The sequence below is a fragment of the Arabidopsis lyrata genome (assembly GCF_000004255.2).
Source record: "Arabidopsis lyrata subsp. lyrata unplaced genomic scaffold ARALYscaffold_6, whole genome shotgun sequence".
Taxonomy (NCBI): domain Eukaryota; kingdom Viridiplantae; phylum Streptophyta; class Magnoliopsida; order Brassicales; family Brassicaceae; genus Arabidopsis; species Arabidopsis lyrata.
In genome coordinates this window covers 6,422,834-6,447,615 of record NW_003302550.1, presented here as the reverse complement: position 1 = coordinate 6,447,615, position 24,782 = coordinate 6,422,834, and the positions used below count along the sequence as shown (strand labels likewise).

At 33.8% G+C, this 24,782-nt stretch overlaps 8 protein-coding genes across 13 annotated transcripts; 4 read left to right on the top strand and 4 right to left on the bottom strand.

The window, feature by feature from the left end:
- The first annotated feature begins 630 nt into the window (after positions 1-630).
- On the top strand, positions 631-3,533 carry LOC9307754 (developmental protein SEPALLATA 1). Its single transcript, XM_002873696.2, has 7 exons — positions 631-1,223; positions 2,126-2,207; positions 2,297-2,358; positions 2,443-2,542; positions 2,668-2,751; positions 2,894-3,036; positions 3,190-3,533. Exons 1-7 carry the CDS (start codon positions 1,039-1,041, stop codon positions 3,281-3,283), a joined length of 750 nt encoding a protein of 249 aa, XP_002873742.1. The 5' UTR covers positions 631-1,038; the 3' UTR covers positions 3,284-3,533.
- Positions 3,534-3,563: 30 nt separating this feature from the next.
- LOC9309810 (E3 ubiquitin-protein ligase At3g02290) lies at positions 3,564-6,438 on the bottom strand. Of its 3 annotated transcripts, none has more exons than XM_021020943.1 (6): positions 6,090-6,438; positions 5,393-5,550; positions 5,174-5,311; positions 4,450-4,891; positions 4,261-4,370; positions 3,564-3,952 (listed from the first exon to the last, which is right to left on the bottom strand). In XM_021020943.1, exons 3-6 carry the CDS (start codon positions 5,294-5,296, stop codon positions 3,926-3,928), a joined length of 702 nt encoding a protein of 233 aa, XP_020876602.1. In that variant the 5' UTR covers positions 5,297-5,311; positions 5,393-5,550; positions 6,090-6,438; the 3' UTR covers positions 3,564-3,925. The 3 variants fall into 3 exon arrangements, with proteins under 3 accessions (XP_020876602.1, XP_020876603.1, XP_020876604.1); XM_021020944.1 differs by having other exon boundaries at positions 5,174-5,304; XM_021020945.1 differs by lacking the exon at positions 5,393-5,550.
- Positions 6,439-10,980: 4,542 nt separating this feature from the next.
- LOC9309809 (vegetative cell wall protein gp1) lies at positions 10,981-12,536 on the top strand. Its single transcript, XM_021020936.1, has 2 exons — positions 10,981-11,304; positions 11,498-12,536. The coding sequence occupies exons 1-2, from the start codon at positions 11,109-11,111 to the stop codon at positions 12,391-12,393; spliced, it is 1,092 nt and encodes a 363-aa protein (XP_020876595.1). The 5' UTR covers positions 10,981-11,108; the 3' UTR covers positions 12,394-12,536.
- A 126-nt stretch (positions 12,537-12,662) lies between these two features.
- LOC9307753 (glucosamine 6-phosphate N-acetyltransferase) lies at positions 12,663-13,326 on the top strand. The gene has a single exon (XM_002873694.2). It carries the CDS (start codon positions 12,789-12,791, stop codon positions 13,236-13,238), a length of 450 nt encoding a protein of 149 aa, XP_002873740.1. The 5' UTR covers positions 12,663-12,788; the 3' UTR covers positions 13,239-13,326.
- Positions 13,327-13,414: 88 nt separating this feature from the next.
- On the bottom strand, positions 13,415-14,701 carry LOC9307752 (30S ribosomal protein 3-2, chloroplastic). The gene is made up of 2 exons (XM_021020948.1): positions 14,311-14,701; positions 13,415-13,922 (listed from the first exon to the last, which is right to left on the bottom strand). Exons 1-2 carry the CDS (start codon positions 14,575-14,577, stop codon positions 13,638-13,640), a joined length of 552 nt encoding a protein of 183 aa, XP_020876607.1. The 5' UTR covers positions 14,578-14,701; the 3' UTR covers positions 13,415-13,637.
- Positions 14,702-14,902: 201 nt separating this feature from the next.
- LOC9309808 (U3 small nucleolar ribonucleoprotein protein IMP3) lies at positions 14,903-16,737 on the bottom strand. The gene is made up of 5 exons (XM_002871636.2): positions 16,503-16,737; positions 16,201-16,345; positions 15,981-16,088; positions 15,414-15,488; positions 14,903-15,315 (listed from the first exon to the last, which is right to left on the bottom strand). The coding sequence occupies exons 2-5, from the start codon at positions 16,332-16,334 to the stop codon at positions 15,084-15,086; spliced, it is 549 nt and encodes a 182-aa protein (XP_002871682.1). The 5' UTR covers positions 16,335-16,345; positions 16,503-16,737; the 3' UTR covers positions 14,903-15,083.
- A 3,762-nt stretch (positions 16,738-20,499) lies between these two features.
- On the top strand, positions 20,500-24,780 carry LOC9307751 (uncharacterized protein At1g04910). Of its 4 annotated transcripts, none has more exons than XM_021020915.1 (9): positions 20,500-20,616; positions 22,337-22,608; positions 22,719-22,786; positions 22,887-22,975; positions 23,080-23,245; positions 23,362-23,651; positions 23,725-23,929; positions 24,006-24,163; positions 24,236-24,780. In XM_021020915.1, exons 1-9 carry the CDS (start codon positions 20,561-20,563, stop codon positions 24,480-24,482), a joined length of 1,551 nt encoding a protein of 516 aa, XP_020876574.1. In that variant the 5' UTR covers positions 20,500-20,560; the 3' UTR covers positions 24,483-24,780. The 4 variants fall into 4 exon arrangements, with proteins under 4 accessions (XP_020876574.1, XP_020876577.1, XP_020876576.1 ...); XM_021020918.1 differs by lacking the exon at positions 20,500-20,616 and adding an exon at positions 21,609-21,786 and having other exon boundaries at positions 24,236-24,516; XM_021020917.1 differs by lacking the exon at positions 20,500-20,616 and adding an exon at positions 21,609-22,034 and having other exon boundaries at positions 24,236-24,516.
- On the bottom strand, positions 21,636-21,847 carry LOC110227599. The gene is given in 3 exon segments (XM_021022265.1): positions 21,636-21,659; positions 21,661-21,772; positions 21,834-21,847. Coding segments are annotated over 3 exon segments (150 nt in total).
- Positions 24,781-24,782: the final 2 nt, after the last annotated feature.

Here is a 24,782-nt window from a genome sequence, read left to right as displayed (position 1 = left end):
TGTAATAAGTGAAAGACCGTATACACATACACATGTTAATCAACTGATAATCTCTGGGCCTCGTGTAAGTACATTACAAGTCAACCATCAAACGTGATACTTACTGTTTTTCTTAAAGTACTTATTGTTGTGTTATATATAACTAAACATAGATCATTTGCTATTATGATATAAACATAGAATTTTCAAGGAAGGATATGTTTAGATGTTTTGTATAATCTCAAGCTTTTATTCCTAAAATAGTAGACACCCATATATACACAAACATGAATTCTACCTGAAGAGAAGCACATAGATTTTCTAATTAAATAATTACTTTCCGCTCCAATATATTTCATGCAAGTTGAATATTACAAACTTGGTGTTGCATTCATCCGGATAAATGAAGTAAAAACTATACAAACCAAAACAGCTTAAAAATTATAACCCTATAAGAAATAAAGTAATACGAAATAAAATTTACTCTCTTTTAAATAACATAAAAACATATAGTTTGGTGATTGTATCATATATATGAGTTAATTATTTGGTGATTGTATCACACGTGCTTAGAGAGAGCGTGGGAATGAAAGAGAAGAAGAATAAAGAAGTAGAGAGATGATGGGCTAGAAATGAGAAAACACACCAAACCCTAACCTCACCCTCACATATTTCTTATCTTTTGCTCTCAATAGATTCCATTAATTCAAACAAAAATTTCATTAAGATTTCACAACCTCCACACACATCCAAACACAATTAAAGAGAGAAAAAGAATCAATAACCCTAAAATAAAAATCATAAAAACAAAAGTTTCCACTTTTTATTCCTCTTCTTCTTCCTTAAGCTAGTACCTTTTGTTCTTGAAATTAGGGTTAATTTCCTTTTTCCATTCCATCAATTCTCCAGACCCTAAAAACTCAAAAAGATCAGATCTTTCCTCTGAAAAAGAGATACCCAACTTATTGTTGTTGTGTGTCTGTATATAGATAAACATTACATACCCATATTTGAGTGTAGATATAAATAAAAGTGGAAATAATTAAGGTAACAAAAGAAATGGGAAGAGGAAGAGTAGAGCTGAAGAGGATAGAGAACAAAATCAACAGACAAGTAACGTTTGCAAAGCGTAGGAACGGTTTGTTGAAGAAAGCTTATGAATTGTCTGTTCTTTGTGATGCTGAGGTTGCTCTCATCATCTTCTCCAACCGTGGAAAGCTCTACGAGTTTTGCAGCTCCTCCAAGTAATTAAACAACTCTCACTCTTGATCACTTTCTATTTCTTGATCGTTTTTTTGCTAGATCTGAGCTTATAAATCTTTGTCTAAAGGACTTGTTTTAGAACTATATATAGATCACACGATCTTGACGAGTTTAATTAGATTTTCTTGATTTCATTTTCTAGGGCTTTTTTCAATTCTTGAAATTTAAGATCTGGTTTCTTTTTTGTTTTTTTTGTTGTCTATGATTTAGAACTGAGAATTTTGTAATCAAATAGAGTTGTAGCTAGATGGATTTCCAAGTAAATCCAAATCCAGGTGTGCACAATCTGAAAAGTTCTATATAAAGAGATACTATTAATTAATATATGTCTGTGTGATTGGAAACTTAAAAGTTGGAATCACAGATTTCTATGAAAATTATATAAGTACCCAACGTAGAATGATAATATATGGTTACATGCATTAACCATTTGTTAGTTCATCATACTTTATGGTGGTTAAAACTTCAAACGTGTAGATATCTATGAAGGCTTTGATTCTTGGTTTTTGTTTTTGTTTTCTTTTTTACAATTTTTTTGATGGTTTTTATATGATAAAATAGTTTGCTTACATTCAAGAAAATATAGAAATTGATTCCTTTCTTTTTCAAACGCACGAAACTTAAAGTACTCAAACATAAGATATTGCTTGCAAATGATGATAGTATTGATATTTGTAAATATAAATGCAAAACTTTAACGTTTGAAACAATAAAATCCGAAGTAATTCGTGAGTCAGATAAATAACTGTAATCTTCTATTTTGATGAAAGAATACTTTAAAACCTGAAGAGCTCTTTTTAATGGTCATTTATAAGTTTATCTCTTAAGCCAAGTCTATGATCTTTTTGATAAATTCTTATCCTCTTTTTGAGTTTTGTTTCAGCATGCTCAAGACACTGGATCGGTACCAGAAATGCAGCTATGGCTCCATTGAAGTCAACAACAAACCTGCCAAAGAACTTGAGGTGTTCTTCAGATAATATTTTAGATTCCTATCATACCTATATTTCGAGAAAGATCGTTTAAAGAAGTCTGTTTTCTTGAAATATTTCAGAACAGCTACAGAGAGTATCTGAAGCTTAAGGGTAGATATGAGAACCTTCAGCGTCAACAGAGGTACATATCTATCTACCTCTATATATATACACTCAATTCTGTGTACATGTAGATTCATATTTGTGTGTGGCTTTGTTGGTGCAGAAATCTTCTTGGGGAGGATCTAGGACCTCTGAATTCAAAGGAGTTAGAACAGCTTGAGCGTCAACTGGACGGTTCTCTCAAGCAAGTTCGGTCCATCAAGGTCATATCATTAGCTATTTAAAGCGCTATATATACATGGAATCAATGATTCAGTATATGAGATTAATGTGTGGTGTTTAATTATTATAACTACTATATATATGGTGGCATGATGATTGTTTGCAGACACAGTACATGCTTGACCAGCTCTCTGATCTTCAAAATAAAGAGCAAATGTTGCTTGAAACCAATAGAGCTTTGGCAATGAAGGTATATATAAAGAAACTCATATACACAATAAATTTAATGCATTTGATGACTGCGATCAATCTCTTTCACAGGTTTTTGGAAACATCTCTAGCTAGTTTTCTTGTTTCTGATTATTCTCTTTTGGTGAAATGTAATTGTTTAGCTGGATGATATGATTGGTGTGAGAAGTCATCATATGGGAGGAGGATGGGAAGGCGGTGAACAGAATGTTACCTACGCGCATCATCAAGCTCAGTCTCAGGGACTATACCAGCCTCTTGAATGCAATCCAACTCTGCAAATGGGGTAAATTATTTGCCTTGAAAAATCATTTGCAAATCAGCTTTTGTACTTCACTACTAAGATTGTCCTTGTTTAAGGTTCTTTAGTTGCTTGGTGTAAAGAGGATCATTAATTTGTCTTTTAAGTTAAATGTTTTGGTGATGATGATGATGACAGGTATGATAATCCGGTATGCTCGGAGCAAATAACTGCGACAACACAAGCTCAGGCGCAGCAGGGAAACGGTTACATCCCAGGGTGGATGCTTTGAGAGTCATGTGATGTGATAAAGCTCAACAACAAAAGACCTTATATATATATATATAGACACAAGACTTGGATCTGTAGACATAAGTGGCTATACATAATTAAGGGTCCCGATCGATGATCTTCAGGATATATGTGTCTTGGGAACCTTTGCTTATATTAAGAATTTAAATATGTGGAACTTCTTTTAGCTTTGAACCCCGACACTGGTTTATTGTCAAGTAATGAGATAAACATTTTGGGTTACAATGTGATAGATATCTCTTGGACCCAATGTAAACCTCTATCGCAAAATTATAAGCATCACATATATATTCATAAAGGTTTAAGGTAATTCATACAAAATGATGTAAAAAGTTTCATGCCTTGATCAAAACACTGCCCCATATGCAAATCCTAGGAAACATGTCAGATTCCTGTGAGCATGTGTTTTGCTGCTGCTGCTGTTTTCTCTCTAGAGGGTTACCTCAGAACTCCATTAGCCAAACGTGCAGAGAGACATTTCCTCATTCCCCATCATATATATATACCATAGACAATTGTTAAAAATATTCACAGACCAAATCAGCTTGCACATCTCTCTGCTGCCTTGTCAATCTCCCCAGCTTCGGTTTAGGCAGTACAAGACGGGATCAATGGTAACAGGTTACGGTGTTTCGTTGAACTCCATCACCTGCAAATGAGATGAATTTACATCAGAGAAAAATTATTCTTTAGTCAACACTCAACATGAATGAGAAAACAATGCAATTGTTCTGAGTTTTAGGAAGAATGATTAGTCATATTTATCATAGACCAGACAAGTATAGATTTTCGTTTCCAAAGGAAACTTTTTTACGCATATGTGCCTCAAAGGTTGTTGTACATTTGTCCATTCTATTGTTATCAGGATCATACGTCTACTTATACACGATGTTGCTGAATCTGAAACCAGTAAATGTGAAGCCGAAAAATGGCTTGGAAGAACACGAAAAGTGTTACCTTTCCACAAACAGGGCAGTTTTCACTTCTCTCCATCCATTCATAAATGCAACTGAGGTGGAAATGGTGAGAACAATTTGTAACAATCTTCGGGTTCTCTGATGTGTATTCTGCAGAAACACAAAAAAATCTGATACTAAGCTTCCTTCAAATGCATTGATCGAAGAAAAAAAAGATGAAAATGAATACCTTCAAGACACGTTGGACAGACATCTTCATCATCAGATGTTATATACACGCCTTCATTACCAGTAGCCATTGTCCTTGACTGAAGAATCCTTCGAGAGGATTTAGAGAACTCTTCTTTGGAATCTTCACCAGAGATAATAAGCTTATTAGTCCATTTGCTTCCTTCCACTGAGAAAGACTCAGAATCCACATCAGCATCGCCTCTTAAGGGCTCAGCTTCCTCATGAGAATGACTTGAACCCTTATCGCGTCTTGAGACAAGGGAATCACGCCTTGACCGGAAGTATCTTGGATCAGTATCATAAGGCAGAGGCCTTGGAGTAGAATGGAATGTATTTGACGTAAAGTTATCATACGAAGTAGATGAAGCTATTGATACATTAGTAGCCTGTAAAGAGGACGGGAGAGAGCGGGGTTCGCCTCTTCTGAATAAAGAGATATACTGCAAAAGAAACCAAATCCGAAGCTTCGATGAGCTCTGCTTTATATAATAACTAGCAGGTGAAAAGTAAACACTGGAAAAAGGAGCCAAAAAGGGCCTTGTGGCCTGGTGGTAAAGGGGTCACAGCTGTGACTTCCGCCACCAGGGTTCGAGGCACGGCCACTGGCAGGTTTACATAGGGGAATTGCCAGCCTCGTGGGATTAGTCCTTGGGCCTAGGAAGCCTTTGGGAGACCCGCGGTTATTCAAAAAAAAAAAAAAACACTGGAAAAAGGAGCATTACCAGGTTAAGGAAGTTATTAACGAGACATCTCGGGCATGGGCAGGTTCTGTTAACAGAAGAACTACTTGGATTCGGGTAATCCTCAAAGTCTTCGACCCGAAAGCAAGAAGAAACACAGCCCATCTCCTTCTCTTCTTTCTTGAAATGTTAATTCATATAAGTTTCTTTAACTCAAGAACTTGGAGTCAAAATTGCTTTGAAAACATAACCAAGATTTACCAAATTCACAAAGCCGGTTTGAAACTTTTAGGAAACTCCTTTAACCTTCTCTAGGAATACTAAATCAGAGGTTTCGATCTACAGAAAGTCTCCAAACATTTCACCAACAATCTGCTTCATTCATTCTCTCAAATTTCACCGGTAGAATAATCTGATCACTGTTTGGAGTTTTAACCAGTTACAATCCAAAACTCATCACAACCCACTAAAATGTTTAGGAGTTTTTCAGCATTGACTATAAGAAACTATTAAACAGAGCAAGAGACATCAAAATCAAACATTCACCTAACTCAGTACAAATTTGTGTGTTTGGTCAAAAAGAAAACTCAAGGCTTCATTTGGGAAGAAAAAAAAAGGGGTAAAAATTGGTCAAAGTGAAATGCAAGCAACTAAGCGATTGTAAGTTGAAACCTAATTTAGGCAAATCCCTAACAAACGCAATAAAACAGAGAAACATATAATAAAAAAAAAATAACCCACTTGAGATCATTAAAAGTTAAAAACAAAACCCCAAGTTGCTTAAACAGGGCAAGAAGCAGAGAAATTTTACCAGAAAACAAAGAAAACAACATTTACATTTTGAGATTGCACTGATCAGAGTCAATCAGAACCCATTGTCCAGTGCTTCACATAAGAAAAACAAAAACAAAAACAAAAAAACCAAAAAAAATCAGATGAATCGGAACAAAGACTATACCTTTTGATGAAGAACTAAACGGGTTTTCGATTTTGATCGGACTCGACGGAAAAAAGAGAAGGGTTGAGACAAAGAACCAACTAATTAGAAAGAAAAAAAGGAACTTCAATTGCTTTATTTGCAGATTCTCAGGAAAGTGAACTTGGAGGAATATTTTCGTCACTTTAATCTTCTTTCTTCTTTATTGTTAATTCGTCAGCGAGAAGAGAGATTCAAGGAAAAAGTGAAGGAGGAGAGTTGTGTGATGAAGTTGGTGTGAAAGTGGGTGGGCGTTGTTGCTCGACGCTAATGGTAATGGAGGACTCTCTCTATACAATTAACCAATTTGATTAACTAAAATAATTTTCTCAATCACATTATTTTAGTTAATCAAATTACATATTACAACGATTTTGTAAATGACTAGGATATGACCCGCGGTACACCGCGGGTTAATTATTTGATTTTTTTATTTTTATAAATTGATGAATTTATTGTGTATAATATTTTTTGTTGTATATCGCGGGTAACATGCGTTGTATCTAAAATAAAAAATTTTAAGTTGTATTTGTTTTGTTTAGTGTTTAAGATTGTATAATTGTATTTTGATTTGTTATTTATAGGATTTCACCTGTGGTATATTGTCTCGTATTAATATTGACCCAAACCCGTCCAACCATATAATCTAAAATGAAATTAAACATCATTTTGTTATTTTTTAATAACACTTTTATTTAAATGTCATATAATTCGAGTTAATTTGAAAATTGCTTTCAAATAGTTTCCATGTATATTTTTAAATTAGTGTGTGTTTTTGGAACAACCCGTAAAAAAAATTTATAATTGTATCTTAAAATACTAATTAGGATTTCACCCGTGATATACTGTCCCATTTTAGATAATTGTAAAAATTAAAGAAAGATCCGAATGACTCAATTTCGGGTCTGAATAAAATAACGACATGATTAAATGCTCAATTTGTTCTTAAAAATGTTAATATAGATTACACACATATTTTTATTCATCGATTGAGTAATATATGTCCGTTTTAAAAAATTTGAATTGTAACATATGCAGAAAAAAAAAAACTAAAATTTACTAACTATTTATATATTTTATAATAATTTAAAATAATATAAATATAAGATCAAATAAAAGTGAAATAAGAATCATATATTTATGTTTAAGTTAGGTAGAGAGGTTTTAGGAAATTAGTGCAAATTTGTTATATTAGCATTAAATCATCATATTTGATTTCTTTATCTATAAAAATCGTGGAGAATATACCATAAATAAAGCGTTTAAATATAGTAATTAGTTGAGAAAGTATATATATTTTAGATTTTATTAATTATTTTTCGTTTTTTAATTTTGCCAAAATTTAAGGAAATATCCGATTGAAGATTTCCGGGTCAAAATTAAATAAATTTGACCCGATTTGGATACCCAAAAACTGCTGCAAAAATGTATAGTAGATGACAATAGGAATATTTTGTTTAAGAAAATATTACATTAGAGATTTTGTTATTCAATCAAAAGTAACAAAAGCAAAAAATTTGGATGAAATTTGGTTGAATGTATCTTTAAAAATTAGTTTTTTTTTGGTATTCTTGTAAATGGATATTAATGTTTAACGCGTTATATAGGCCTGGGCAAAAAAACCGCTAACCAAATAACCGACCGAACCGAACCGAAAAAACCCGAACCATATCCGAACCGAAGTTTTTAAAATAACCGAATAGTTTGTAAAATCTCCTATCCAAACTAACCGAAACCGAACCGAACCGAACCGATAACCAAACGGTTAACCGAAATATCCAAAAACCTATAAGATACCCAAAAATAATATCCAAAACTATAATTATAAACTCAAAATATTAATTATTTTTAGAATCAAAATAATCAAATACTTTAAATAATCAAAATATTCAAATATTGTTTGTTATATTTGTCAAAGTTAAATACTCTTTTACAAAATTGAATCAAATTTTAATATTTTTTTCTAATACTTTCTTTTTTTGTATTTTCTTTTTGTATTTTTTTGTGGTTAATTTTGGTTAGTTTCGGTTAGTTACGGTAAATTTTGGTTAGTTTCGGTTAGTTACGGTAAATTTTGGTTAATTTGGGTAAAAACCCGAACCAAACCGAACGTGATAAAAATTTGGTTAGTTACGGTTATCTATTTAAATATCCAAACCGAACCGAACCAAAAGGTAACCGAACCGAACCGAACCGAAATTCTTAAAATATCCGAATGGTTATTATATTATCATATCCAAACTAACCGAAACCGAACGTAACCGAACCGAAACCGAATGGTTAACCGAATGCCCAGGCCTAGCGTTATATATCAATATAAAATTACAAATGACAAACTTTTGTAACTGCGAATCTGATATAAAAGTACATTTGATAAATTAGATATCTACACAAAAAATAACATTGCATGACTAAATTTAATGATAAATTAATCAGTTCAAAATCCGATAGTTAACATTGCATAATTGCATAATGGTATAAATTGAAAAATGAAAACTCGCATAATGACAATTTGTCGAATAATCATTTAAATGTTATCAAGAGCCAAATGCCTGCAACAGTTAAATGGCAAGTAAATTCGTTTAAAATGTATTTTAACTTTTAACCTATCGTTCATTGGACAAAAATAATTTTACAATCATTTTTTAGTTATCATCATATTCAAATCCATTGACTATTGTCATATAGTGCAACTAATCTTAGTTTTTTTTTTTTTTTTTTTTTACATCTTTAGATCGACAAGGCCCGATTCATAGTCAATCTCTACTACGCGGGGTAACACGATTTAGTAGAATAAAAAAAAAGCGGAATCAAATGGACTTAACCACTTAACTAAAGTGCAACTAATCTTAGTTATTTGTCTCAAATTTGGCAATTTACTAATGAAATTATTGCAAAAAATCATAATCTAGTAAAAATTTAATATATCGGAAAAATCTAGTTAATCTCTGTTTTTTTGGGGGTCAAAATAATCTTCTACACCCGCAATTCATCAAGAAGTTAAAATAGAGGTAATACGACGACGCTTTAAATTTATACGAACCAACTAATGTAGCTGTTTGTTAGTGGACAATAATGAGTCAGGCTTTTTATGTAAATCAGCCCATATGAAGGAATGGGCAAGACCGTGTAGTAGACTACAGCTTGGGTTAATTTGATTTTGGCCCATTTTATGATTTAGTCCTATATTATTTAGAAATAAAAAAGATTCTTAATTTACAATGTCTGATTTTTCAAAATTGAAAATGATTTTAATACAAATTTATACAATAAAATATTAATTAATTTAGCCATAATTAATGTAATAATAAAATAATCACCAACTTAAAAAAAAGTATCAAATAATTCCTCCTTTTTGCTCAAAACTTATATATTTTATTTAAAATTTAAAACTGTTGGAGTTATCTAAATTTTTTTATCCTTTTGTCAATATTTTGATAAATTAAAAATATTATCTGGTATATCTATAATCCAGCATAGTATTTGTTTGTTGTTTTTTATGTCGTCGGTTTTTTTTTTTTGATAAAATATTGTCGTCGGTTTCTAATAGAATTTGTTTATTCTCGTGAATTGGTGATTTTTTTAGCACATACGGCGTCTTGTTAAAGAAAAAACACAAGAATCAAAAGTTAGAAAAGAAAATTCGAGAAGAACATTCACAGTCTTTAATACGAGAAAAAACATTCACATTCTTTCACTCATTTTATTTAATAGTTTTGTCCTTATCAAGAATGATTATGTATATATAGTCTATAAGAAGACAGAAGTAAGAATTGGGTACATATGGTTGTGTGGACATCCTTAGTGTCTCGTGATTCGACAGAGACTCTCCATCTGTATTCGCTTCCCCATTCTCATTCCCATAAGCCTTCACTTTCTTAAATTTCATGTTTTGTTTCCTCTGTTTAAGAAAAAAAAAACTATAGTTATTTAAGTCTAGTTATCAACTTTAGTCTCACTGCTATATATGTTCTCCAAATCTACAATAATTTTTACAAATATAGATATGTAAACCAAAATTATCGGTGAAATATAATACTCTTCCAACGGTTGGACAAATAACAGTTATTGTAGGTGTGTTATATATATAAGTTTTTTTTTCTAGAACGACGACCATCTTGCAAATGAATCATCATAATACTTTATTACATCAAGTTTGGATTACTAGCTCTTATCGATTAGAAATAGTTAAATCCGCCCATTAGACTGTTACTGATATTAGTTAACTATATATCAAAATCCCCACAGTAATTAATCATCTATTCTCGAATTATGACTTTAGAGTATGTAAAACTATATCTTCAGAAGTTAACTAATATCAGTAACAGTCTTTGAAAACATGGATGTAGACTATACTAAAAACATCAAACATGACAGAGAGTGATTCACAGTTTGGAATTGAAACATCATGTCATGTTTTAGTCTCATCCAAAATTCACGACGTAAATAAGGGAAAGATGAAGAAAAACAGATATTTTCAACTCAAAATATCTCAGAAGTGTTCGAGCCTTTAGCATAAAAAACAATTACATATGTATCTATAATTCGTATGTTAAAAAGAACAAAAAAAATCAAGACAGTAAATGGATGAAAAGAGAGGCTAGTTTTAGCCACCCCACAATGAAAACATGTTTTTTTTTTTTTACTTTGTACGTGTTTTTACCGTGTAATGATCGATCAAATCTAATCTGACACGCGAACGTGAATCCAAATTTTTATTGTTGTCTTTTTTCTCACCTCATACTATTTTTTACAATAATTCAGCTACTGAGCTGTAGAAAGATAGGGTCACAAGACAATATATAGTAGCTAGCTTTGTAGTTAGATTTTGTATTTTTCCCATGATTCACATTAACATAGAACACAAAAAAGAGATAAGCTTTCTTTTAACAATCTCTTTGTTTTTCCTGGCTCACTCATCTTCACACCACACTCCTATATATATCCCTCTTTCCTCGATAGCCTTCTGTTTCATTATAGTGAGAGATAGAGTCGATAACTATGGAGAGAACAACGAACTTATGGGTTTGGTTTAGTCTTATGATTTTCTTAGGAATCTCTATTAATGGAGGTCTTTCTCAAGGACAGCAACATGTTATGAAGAAGACACGTTCTTCTGCAGTTGTAGTCGGAACTGTCTACTGTGACACTTGTTTTAACGGTGCCTTCTCGAAATCACACAACCACTTAATCCCAGGTCTGTTTTTTTTCTTTCTAATCTCTTGCTCGTGTTTTCTTGATAAAACTACTTGGAAAATAATGTTTCTTGGATTCTAGAACAGAGCACTCTGTTTTAGCAAAACATCAGTTATCAATAAGTAGTTTTAATTTATGCAGGTTAAGTATATTAGCACAAAGGATTATGAACAGTTTTGTGGATCTTGTTGCAGGTGCTTTAGTTGCCGTGGAATGCATTGACGAGAACTCAAAACCGAGTTTCAGACAAGAAGTGAAAACAGACAAGCGCGGCGAATTCAAAGTGAAGCTACCATTCTCTGTGAGCAAACATGTGAAGAAGATCAAGAGATGCTCTGTGAAGTTGCTAAGTAGCTCACAACCTTACTGTTCCATAGCTTCGTCCGCTACTTCTTCTTCTCTCAAACGCCTTAAATCAAACCATCATGGAGAGAATACTAGGGTTTTCTCTGCAGGATTCTTCACTTTCAGACCCGAAAACCAACCAGAGATTTGTAGCCAAAAACCAATCAATCTCCCCGCGTCCAAGCCTCTTTTACCGGATCCTTCATTCCCTCCACCGATCCAAGATCCTCCTAATCCTTCCCCTATCCCAAATCTCCCCATCGTTCCTCCCCTTCCGAACTTGCCTCTTCCGGACTTACCTATTCCTCAGGTTCCTCCTCTTCTTCCCCCGGGACCACAGAAATCATCTTCCGTGCATAACAAGAAATCTGATTCCTTTAATGACAAGAAAGCTCAAGTACTAAAACCCGATTTCTTCCTTCCGCCAAACCCGTTAAACCCGCCATCTATCATCCCTCCGAACCCTCTAATTCCTTCTATCCCAACCCCAACTCTCCCTCCAAACCCGGTCATTCCTTCTCCCCCAACTCTCCCTCCAATCCCATTAATCCCTTCTCCCCCAACTCCAACTCTGCCACCGATTCCAACAATTCCGACTCTTCCGCTTCCGCTTCCACCTGTCCCAATCGTAAATCCGCCTGCACTACCGCCACCGCCTTCTTTCCCTGTTCCGCTCCCTCCGATCCCTCTCATCCCTGGAATCCCTCCGGTTACACCTTCCTTTTCTAGTCACCATCAACCTTAACTTTAGCAATCCTTTCCTCACATTTCCAATTATGTAATCTATAAGTATCATCCTGTTTAAATTGTTTTTTTCCTCTGCATTTTCACTTGTTGGCTTGTTGTATTTCAATAAATATTGTTTACCAAAGAGTTTCATTTGCTACTTTTCTTTCATTCCTCAATTACAAATACCGAAAAAAAAAAACAGTAGAAGCTAAGTACTAATACATTATAAGTCAATTTAAAAACAAATGGTCCATATTGACTTAATTAAGAGATTTGGAAACTTTTGTAACGATCTAAAATCTTGAGTACCTTTCCGTAATTATCACATTATTTTCTCTGGTTGATTATTTCAGTCCCAGTGAGCGAATCTTATCAAAAACTCAAAACTCAAAAATTATCCGATCTGATTCTATGGCGGAGACATTCAAGATCCGAAGACTAGAGATCTCCGATAAGAGAAAAGGATTCATCGAGCTTCTAGGTCAACTCACCGTCACCGGATCAGTAACCGACGAAGAATTCGATCGGCGATTCGAAGAAATCAGATCGTACGGAGAAGATCACGTGATCTGCGTGATCGAAGAAGAAACTTCGGGAAAAATCGCTGCAACGGGAAGTGTGATGATAGAGAAGAAGTTTTTGAGGAATTGTGGGAAAGTTGGGCACATTGAAGATGTTGTTGTGGATTCAAGGTTTCGCGGGAAACAGTTGGGGAAGAAAGTGGTGGAGTTTCTTGTGGATCATAGCAAATCAATGGGTTGCTATAAGGTGATTCTTGATTGTAGTGTGGAGAATAAAGTGTTTTATGAGAAATGTGGGATGATCAATAAATCGATTCAGATGTCTAAGTACTTTGTTTGATGATGATGATCTTTTGTTTTCTTGTCTTTAGAAAGAAGAATCTCAGATTTGTTCGATTTACTTATCTAAAATGGTAGAAATTTCGTCATTTTCATCAACTTTTCTTTTCCGATTCTCTACCGTGAAGTTTCGATATTCCAAAATTCGCATTGGAAAGTATTAAAAACACATGGAACGACACAAAACACGAGAGCATTTGCATAGACAATGATAAACAGCTTGGTGAGTTCCTACATTTTGACATCTCTCTGTCAACATTGAATCCATCAAGACTGAAGGCATGCACTGATGATACACTAAACAACACAAAAGCTTTAGACTTTGAAAAGCTGCGACCATTAATACCTATGATAAACAGATTGGCTGAGTTGCTTCCATTGACATGTCTGGTGAATCCAATCAAGACAAATCTCCACCGCTTGATTGCCAAAGATTGATGATGTCTGTAGCTTGGTTAAGGAGAAAGACGCGATGAAGCTCAGAGATCCAAGGCTTGCTCTCTAACAAAGCTTTGAGCTCTTCCCAAGCATCTTTCCTAGGCCAGAAGTAGTATGGACTAAGTGGGATTGTTCCAAACCCTGGAATCATATGGTCTAATGCAACTCCTATGTCCTTCTGCATCCACACAAACTTCAGTACCACCTTTGGTTTCTCCAGCGGCTTCACTAACACCCGCATCTTCTTCTGCAATATAAGATGAAGAAAACCGGGGAGGATTCCCTTAAACTCATACATCTCAACTTCCTTTCACAAAAGTTTTCAGAATCAAGCAACATAAGGAAGACAAGAAACTCCGGTTTGAGTTTTCGGATATGAAGAAGAATAAACCAGGCTTGCATTGAAACCATACATTCTTAAGAGTAGTGTTCTTGAATCAGCAATGATGCAACATAAGGGAAATTATATATGTATGCATCTCCAGATTTTGGAGATGGAGATATGTTCAGACTTGGCTTCAATGGCACAACTTGCTTAACCACATGTTCGTTCAAATGACAAAAAAAGGCTGCAACTTTTTCTAACAAGCTAAAACCCCAATTTGTTCCAAGAAAAGATTTTGACGATGACTGACCTTTCCAAGTGGCGGAGATTCAGATTCTGGTGGTTCATGAGAGAAGGTAAGATTGGATGGGGCAGATGCGAATATTCCGGGATTTTTACCGGAGTGTCTCGTCGGAATTTGACCAGGATTCCAAGTAGAGCACGAAATCGACGCTAGAGAAGAGTATTTGAGCTTCGTTGCCAGCGAAATATAAACAACATGTTTCGAAGAGAGCTTCTGAGAAGGTGAAGCTGTTCTGAAACCAAAAGAAGCACTCTGATTTGATTGAACCGCCATTTCAGCTAAAGCGTTTGAAGCTTCTTAGCGAGCGAGAGACAGAAAGCAAAACACAGGTTTTACAGTTTCGGGTCACTTCTGGTCGGGTCGGGTCGGATCGGATCAAACGGGTTCGTGACTTTTAATTGTACTCTACTATTTTCATGTCATAAAAAAGGGAAAAAAAAGATTCCAAGTTGAATTTTGTTTGTATTTAGGTTGAAGGGTAAAATAATATCTAACTTTAATATTTATGTTCATCCATTTTTGTGATTCAAATCAAACTTTAGAATATGACAATATTCAGAGTTAGATAAAATATCTATATGATAATATTTTGAAGAAATATATAAGGGGAATTGCCATTTCCTATTTTAAAAGTAAGCAATACAAAATAAGAGTAGTAGCACATTTGATATATATTGCAAAAAACATAACCAGAAATCCAAACAAACCCTGCAACAGTAGCACTGAACCTTTCATAGCTATTACAAGACATCAGTCTTTTTTTTAAAACCTCCTCAAAGTTAAGCAATCATGTCATAATCATCCAATTTGTCATTGTACTGAAGAACCTTTCGTTTAATCTTGGAAGAATCAACCCAAGTGATGAAATCTTCCATGTTCCGAGTTACTAAGAAAGCTGGATCAGTAATTGTTTCTGGTCCTACACGAATGTGTCCTTGCTCTATGTATGTCACAGCTTCTTTGTTGTGCTCTGCAAACTTTAGGTGAACCAGTACAGTCGATAGCCTACGCCTGCAAATTACAAAAAAAAAAATACCGACATGAGACCAACGAAATGAGATCATTGGCTCTCAAGGGAAAACGTAACTGCCTATTGCGTATACCCTTACCTACAGAAGGATGAAACTGATAACCGTTCAGTTAAAGCCAAGCTTTTCCTAGTCGGTATAACACCCATGTTATATCTGCAGTTTCAACATACATGGAAGTAACACAAGTCAGTCAGCCATTATGAAAACAAGTTTTCTCATTGCAGAGTGGAACCACGCAATCAACAAGTTTCAGTGGAATGGCTCTTTTTTCCTATACATAAGCCTATGTATAAGCTATTAAAGACACAGATTCTGTAAGAATCCTGACTCAATCGATTCCTTAAGAACGTTAACCAGAAAACCATTAGATCACACAACATTTTACCAGGATGATATTCAACCTCTAATGGATTTCAAACCAACGGTCCTAAAATCTATGTAGAAGCTTCAGAACCCCCAATTTCATCTGTCTCTAAGGTGGTTAACAAGAAAAACAACCAGAGGTCTCTAAGATAACATAGAAAGAAAATGCAGAAAATGGTCAAGTCTCATGTTCAAAGACCTAAAACCTAAAGAAAACAAAGAGCCATTGCTTGTAATAAGCTCTATACTTGAACAAACTGGTATATAAAAACAAAAACTCACAGCTTCTCCAAAAGCATATCAGTCATCTGAATACGAAAAGGATCTGCGGGATCCATTTGTTTCAATATATTCGTCAGTTTCTGCGCCATCCTACACAATCCTGAATACCTGCCCGAAGAAAAAAGAAAAGTAGTCTCAAGAATCAGAATTACAATTGTTCATCGCAAAAGACTCGAACCAAAACAAGAAGAGAAAAAAAAAAAAAAAGGTACAAACTTACTTTTTGTAATCATCACGAGAGCCCATGTGGTAACGATACGTAATCTCGTTTTCCCGATGGTTATCTTCTCTTTTCCATTCTAAGAAATTTACTTTCTTTATAAGCTTCTTCTCGTGATACTTGAGCTTCCTCATCTGGGACGGTTCTGATGATACGCAACATTATACGAAATTAGGGTTTATTGGTCCACTGAATCAGATCAAAATCCTGAATAATCAAAACCCTTGTACAATCTAATGGGCACAACTAGGATTTATCAATCTCTGTAAAACTGGTCTACGAGTAAAACTGAAGTAGTTTACCTGAGAGAGATTAATCGGCGCGGGGTAGAGTAGCGACGAAGAAATAATTGGCGATGAGGTTTTTGGGTTTGAGCTGAAAGAAAATGCTAGAGACGCTAAAACCCTAATCGGCAGAGGAAGCAATTCAGAAACCCTAATTGAAGGAGAAGAAGTCAGATAAATCCGACGGTCCTTATCCTCCGTTCGATTGTAACTTTGTAAGGCCTAAGCAAAACTAAATCTTGTTTTTAAGTTTTTTAACGTCTTATTATGGGCCTTATAAGCCCATATAGTGTAAGAAGAAAGAAAATCAATTCAAACACTTCACTAAGTAAAAAAGGAAAAAATAATTATACCAGCTTTTTTTTTTTTTTTTTTTTTTTCGCCAAAATAATTATACCAGCTATTTGGAAGCTCTAAGCTTAAACAAGCATCATCCATTGGAAGCAAAAGACATAGCTTTACTACATTCTACATTCACTAATAGTTTTTAGCAGCCATTTCTACTCTAAAGCCATATCAATTCAAAAACCTAATTAACCAAAAGTAATTCAAACGTTATCAAACTTTAGGAGCAGCCGCACAAGCTTCTTTCAATAGATTAGACAATATCTGTTAAATGCGGTTAAATGGATTTGTTTTCACATAACATATCCATTAATTAAATGGGGGTTCCATATCCATATTAACATCTGTAGTTTTGGATGATCTTCTCCACCATCGATCAAAAAATGTAGATATAAAACTTTTTATGGTTGATATCGACAGTTTGGCAGATGATATTGCTGATATTTTGTATACCTTAGAGCCTAGACGTCACAACTAAGTAGTGGTCTAGTCGACATATACTAGCCAAAGTAGTACAATGACAAACTTTTATCCTTAAAATGTAGTACTTTCTTCGGATTTAATTTGTTAAAGAGATCTATCTCTGTTTAACACTTATGTAAACATTTATAGGTTTAAAAAAAAAAAAAAAAAAAAAAAAAAAGTTTTATAGAAAGTAATAAGGGTCCCAATTGTATACTCTTCTTAATAATCTACTAAAAGTCTCGATAACAACCAAAATTTCAAATCCAATGCGCACGTAAGTATACACATACACGAATGGGCTTAAAAGTTGGGAGTCTTAAAATTATTGAGCCACCGACAGTGCGACACCGAGTTTCGTGGGTATATTAATTTTTTCACTAAATATTTTGCGTTTAAGTTATCTTCAAAGTTATTGGCTTCTTTTATAATACGTGTTTGTTCTATTTCAAGCAAAAACATAATTGAAGAAACGTCTCCTTTATTTGTTTTGTTCTTTTCTTAATTCTGAATACTTCTGTTAGTTTTTGAACGTATCGTTAATGATTTGTTCTGTTACTTTACCTTTCTAATATTGTCAAGTTACTTGCACTTTTAGGAGAAGATGTTTTTGCACAAAAAAAAAAAAAAAAGGAAGAAGATGTTCATTAAATGTTACTTAAAATACTTAAAGCATTAAAACTTGTGAAATACAAATCTGATTAAATATATAGACTGAAATAGAAATGACGCATTTAATTGAACCTACATATATTTACAAGCTTTTCTCTCTGTTTTCTTCTTAAACTCTTTGTTGAAATGACAATTACAGTGTACAAGTTATAGAAAGATCTTAAACTCTTAGATTTTTTTCCATTGGAGAAATGTATTCGTTTTTAGAAAATTAAATCATTAAGTTCCGACAGCAATGTAATGTCCGATGTCGGTGGAATGTATATGGTCATAGAAAATAACGTACATTAATATCGCTTAATAAGCAACTCATTTCTATTCGAATATAATTCTTTTATCGCCAAGTGATAATTAAGCCTATACACTGGAGATGCTTTCAAGTCATTACGTGACAATTGGCCTTTACTTAATTTCCAATATATATCAATCGATACGATCTGGTATACATACCAATCATTTTCGAATAGCAAACATGAAGGAGATTGATCAAGATAATTTGACCGAACATCATCCTATATATTATATATTTGCTGATGTAATGCCATGATTTAAAACAACCTGTTCATAACCTAAGTTGCATGGAATCAGAAGCGGGTGCGGGGAAGCGAAGCGTTTGGAAACGTGGAAGCGATTTTTTCAAAAATTTATGATATGGGTACGTTTTGGAAGCGTGTAATATATATATATATATATATATATATATATATATATATATATATATAATCAAATGTGATTAAATAACTCAAATGTGATTAAATAACTCTTGTCTTAAATAAAAGAGATCCAATACTTAATTAAGTTGATTAGAGATTAAAAAAAAACATAACGCATAAGTCAAAGATTTGGACCATCGTCTTCCTTTTCATTTTCATCACCATTAGCAAACACTCTCAACAACTCACTTAACGCTTAGTTATACTTGGACATTATAATTACTTATACGAATGGGCTTTAGTTAGACCCATTAGACAACACCTTTCTTCTGTTGGGCCACACCTTAACCACTTAGGCCCACTCCATCTCTTAACTCAAAACACATCTTCTTTTTACGTTGACTCCTTCTTCTTCTTTAGTTGACCTCTCTTCTTCTTCAACCATGACAACTTCTTCTTCTTGTTCTACTTCAGAACTTCCTTGTTCTTCATCATCACTAACCTAGCTTTCTCTTTTCCAGGGCCAATCAAATGGTTCAATCCCAACAAGAGTTTTGCCAAAGACGAAATTTAGCCACGATTGGTATTCTCTTGTTTAGTAAACTGTAATTAGGGTTTTCTAATTTCATATTTAATTAAGAAATACAAAAAATATATCACGCTTCCTAAATATTTCCTTAATAACGATTCCAAAATCAGAATCGCATAAAAATAGAACGCTTCCTAAACGGAATCATAGCTTCCAAAAAGCTTCCGATTTCCTTTTTTTCGGAATCGCGCTTCCACCACGCTTCCGGGCGCTTCCTGAAGCTTCCGATTCCGTTTTAGCTTCCGAAGCGGGAATCGGACTACGGACGGAGCTTCCGTGCTTCCCTAGTTCATAACTTCACATACACGTGTATCTTTTTAAATTGTCTTCACGAATGAAAAAAAAAATCATTGATCTTTCATTGTTTTCTAAACTTGGCCGGCGAGATCATTGCTTAAAGCTTTATTAAATTGCCGCTGCAGCTAGAAATTGTGGTTAGTCACTTTCACATGTTTTATGAATAGAGTTTTAAAACCAATACAACTTTTAAAATTCGTTAAATGAGAAAATTTAGTTGATAGGTTGAGAGTTATTTGAGATTTCAATTTTTTTGACTACATCAAATTACATGATGTAACCGGCGACATACATATATATATATATATATTATTAATAATAGATTAGGAAATTTATTTTTATCAGAGTGTTTACCAACGATCTGAAAATAATATGATTAATATTTTTGCACAAAAAAAAAAAATGATTAATATTTAAATTTTGTTGTTTTTTTGGATAAAAGCATCTACGGTTGACTTGTGTATTTTCTTACAAAAGAACATATCTAGATTGATTTTTTTTTGATTTTATAATATTTAGAGGTACATTAAAAAAACTTGTATATTTCTAGAGAGACTCTTGAAATTTTATTAAAATATCTAGCTTATTGCAAATATCATAAATTGTATAACACCAAAATCTAATTTATATTTTAAAATTCTGAATTAAATAGAAGTGATTTTAACTAATTTTCTCAAAAAATATGAACAAGATTACGAGACAAAGTTGTGATTATTTTTTTATTTTTTTTTTAATTATGAACAAGACAAAATTGTGTTTAAAATTTGAAAAGCAAAGAAAACAAATCCAATTTTAAAAGACCATCTTCTATTAATGGTTGCTTTTATAAAAAGTTTAAAATGTATCTATTTATGTTTGTTACTTGGTTCATGACGAAACATATTAATTCCTTCTTATGTATTTATCCATTTGTTTCCTATAAATACCCTTAGATCAGTTTTCACCCAAAAAAAACCATACTACAAAAATGCTCAATCTTTTCTTCTCTCAAAATTATACATAATGCTTCTTTTAAATATACGCATATTGTCGAAATTTCGAATATCATAATACTGAAAATGTTAATTCAATCGGCTCGGGGCCAGATTTATACCATACTTCAATCGAAATCAAGGTAACAAAGCTAGCTTAAGTTTTGATCTAATTTTTTTGGACCTTTTTGTGTTTAATACTTTAAACAATAAACATAATACACGTCCACAAACTTTTTTATATTTTATTTTGGATTGACAAATGACAACTGTGAGCAATAAATAGAGTTGGTCCATCTATCTATATTTAATTATTTATACATATTGTAGGCCTGCTTTTTATTTAGTTGCCAAATATTCAATATTTATTTGGATCTCTCTATGTCATTGCTGTCACATTGCGAGAGATCCACAAGTCTAGAATATGCCCTTTTGAACAATTTTAAATGATGTAAAAAAGAAAAAAAAAAAGAAAAGAAAAGAACAATTTTAAGTTTATGTTATTTTGTTTTTATTAAAGAACCGACAGAAAATGAATCTTGCCGTATTAATTTGATTTATTTCGATAAGAAAATGGTTTGAATTTATTTTGTTTAGTTTTCTAAGGACAAAATAAGTTCATTTTGGATATGTAAATAATAAATACATATAATGTAATTTCATTTTTCAACCAATTTTTAAAATGAGATTTGAGTTAAATATGTGGTTTACACATATTGTTCTTTGGGTCAATACTTTTGGAAGTTAACTTGTGGATTAGTTTTGCTTAACGACAGAATTAGTAGTATAGAAGCAACCTGCTAATGTGGTTTAGATATAACTGAAACTCTGTTATTTAACTTCCAAATATATTAATTTATCCCTCTAGGAAATAAACCTAAGAAAAATAGATTGAATGTATTTGGTCAACCAAAATTCAAATATGTTCCTTTTTAAAGTTATCCAAAAAAAAATACATACAAGTGCACTGATAGCAAGATAATACAATGTATGTTTAAATTTAATTAAAGGTCTACTTTGGCTCTGTATCAAAAAATTATTTTAAATTTGCAGAGAATATTAAAAGAAATATTTCTACTATTTCGTTGTTAAAAAAAAAGGTTATAAATAATACTCCAGTTTTTTGCCGACAAAAAAGAAGAAACCTAAAGACTGCTTATTTTTATTTTCCTCCTTGGTAGAAAAAAAGTGCTGAATTTTGCACATTCTTGTCTCTTTTTCCCCACACCGATCTTCTCCCCTATTTCTCCGACGTCCTTCTTCTTCATTCTCCGGTCAACACCGACCGGTTCTTCACGTCTCCCAAATAAGCAGTAAAACACTTACCACAAATTTTTATTTATTTGTACGGCTACTTTGCTCATCGATCGCCATTGCGGAATTTCAAAGCCTTCTCCTTTATTTTCTGTAACTTGAAGTGTGAGCTTCATCAATTGAGAGTTGAAACCTGAGAGAGATTCTTCTTGTTTATTTAATAGAGCAAGATCTGGGTTTTCGTCAGATTATTATTAAGTCGAAGATCGTGGGCTACTTTAAAACAAAAAAATCTGGGTTTTTCGAGGTGTGATTAATGCTCACTGATTTGTGTGGAGATTACATTTTCTCTGAGTGTTATTAGAGGATAATTAAAAACTTGAGCACCAAAACTATTACTACTATATTGTTTTATATTCCTGTCCTTTTAAATCTGCAGTATTTTAAGTTGAAGAAGCTGTGGTTTAGTTTTTCCAGGCTTACCCTTTAAGTGTTCGATGAAATTCCTCTGAGAGTGTTTTGGGAACTGAGAGAAGCTTCTGTGAGAGTGGGTTGGTTGGTGGGTGATTTTGAAAAAATGTGTAAAATGGACAAGTTTCTTTACCACAGGAAACTATGGGAGATGAATGTTAAGCTTCTAGGAGAGAGCAAGGTTGAGAAACTCAAGAACTCTTTTGTTTCGAGGCCTCGTATGAGCTTATGGATGATTCGTGCTGTTACTGTATTGTTGCTTTGGAGCTGTTTTGTTCATTTGATGGCTTTGGGAGAGATGTGGGGACCACGATTGTTTAAAGGTTGGCCTTCTTGTTTCAATCACCATGAACTGTCCACTGCCGCAGAGATGACGTCTCTTCCCACTAAAATCGCTCTTCCACCTAAAAGTAAGTTCTTTACAGAAGATTGATTGATAGAATTTGTGGTTGAATGGGATAATGTAGCTAACTTGGAGATGAATATGGAAAACTAAGCTTTTTGTTTTATTTTTTCTCAGGGGTATATGTGAATAATGGTTATCTTATGGTTTCCTGCAATGGAGGACTTAATCAAATGCGAGCAGCTGTAAGATGAGAACTAAACTATTGCAATTTGCTTCTCTTTGCAAGGATTCATCTTCTAGTGATATGATTTGCTTACTTTGTTTTTGGTCTACTTTCTACAGATATGCGATATGGTAACTGTTGCAAGATACCTGAATGTCACACTTATTGTGCCGGAGCTTGACAAGACCTCGTTTTGGAACGATCCAAGGTATGTATCTCACTTGAAGCTTCTTTGTGAACTCTGTTTTTTTTTTTTTTTTTTAAAACTTTCTGATTCGACAATCTCTTACAATGTTTTCTTCTTCGGGGCAGTGAGTTTAAAGACATATTCGATGTGGATCACTTCATAGGTTCGTTGAGAGATGAAGTTCGGATACTCAAAGAGTTACCTCCAAGGCTTAAGAAAAGGGTTGAGCTTGGAATGTACCACGAAATGCCTCCTATTAGTTGGTCAAACATGTCTTACTACCAGAATCAGGTTAATTTCCAAGTTTGGTCTTTTCGTTTGAGATTAGTCCTCACTTTGCTTCTTATAGTCTTATACCTTAATCCTTTTACTAAAAAATTTCAAATTAAAAATATATCTGGAAACAGATTCTTCCCCTGGTGAAGAAACATAAGGTTTTACATCTAAACAAAACGGATACTAGACTCGCTAATAATGAACTGCCTGTGGAGGTTCAGAAGCTGAGGTGCCGAGTAAATTTCAACGGGCTTAAGTTTACTCCTCAGATTGAGGAATTAGGTAGACGAGTAGTCAAGATTCTGAGAGAGAAAGGTCCATTTCTTGTCCTGCATCTCAGATATGAAATGGATATGTTAGCATTTTCTGGTTGTTCCCATGGTTGCAACCCCGAGGAAGAAGAAGAACTAACAAGAATGAGGTACCAAAAAAAATCTTCTTGCTTTTGTTCCGACTTTGATGGATCTATTGATGTAAATTATCTTTGTTGGCAGATATGCTTATCCTTGGTGGAAAGAGAAAGTCATAAACTCTGAGCTGAAGAGGAAAGATGGCCTTTGCCCTTTAACTCCTGAGGAAACTGCTCTCACGCTGACTGCGTTGGGTATTGACCGAAATGTTCAAATATACATAGCTGCTGGAGAAATCTATGGTGGTCAAAGGCGGATGAAGGCTTTAACAGACGCTTTTCCGAATGTGGTAAGTATTCATTTCAGCATCTGCAATTTTTTCAAACTTATATCTTCCATTGACTCCATTATCTTAACTAACTCAGGTCCGGAAAGAAACCCTACTCGAATCCTCTGATCTGGATTTTTGCCGGAACCATTCATCTCAAATGGCTGCACTTGATTACCTAGTGGCTCTTGAGAGCGATATATTTGTTCCAACCAATGATGGGAACATGGCAAGAGTCGTTGAAGGTCATCGCAGGTGAAATACCTTCATCTTTCTTCCTCTTTCTTCCCATATTTATCATCCCGAGGCTGACACCATTTTTTCCAGATTCTTGGGATTCAAGAAGACAATCCAGCTGAATAGGAGGTTCCTAGTTAAGCTGATAGATGAATATACTGAAGGATTGTTGAGTTGGGATGTATTTTCATCCACGGTGAAGGCCTTTCACTCTACTCGAATGGGAAGCCCTAAGAGACGGTTAGTGATTCCCAATAGACCGAAAGAAGAAGACTACTTCTACGCCAACCCACAAGAATGTCTGCAGCTGTTAGATGAACCATTGAGAGTCATTTGAGAAAGTGACTTCACCACTGGCGAGAGAACAGCTTGAATATCGGCTCTAAAGCTTTAATTTACTAAAGTCTGAAAGATGAATTTACAGTGAGTTTTACAGATTGAAGTTTTTTAGTGTTCTTGGTATAGAGATTTCTGAAAGAGCTTCCATGGATGGAGGGTAGAAATGTTGATTAAAGTTTACATTGTAAAGTTTGGCATCCATGGCCTTGCCAGTTTTGTTAGCTAAATAATAAGTGCCATTATGTGTAATTAAAACCTTGGTTACAGATATATATATTTCAGATTATTACTTTCTCTC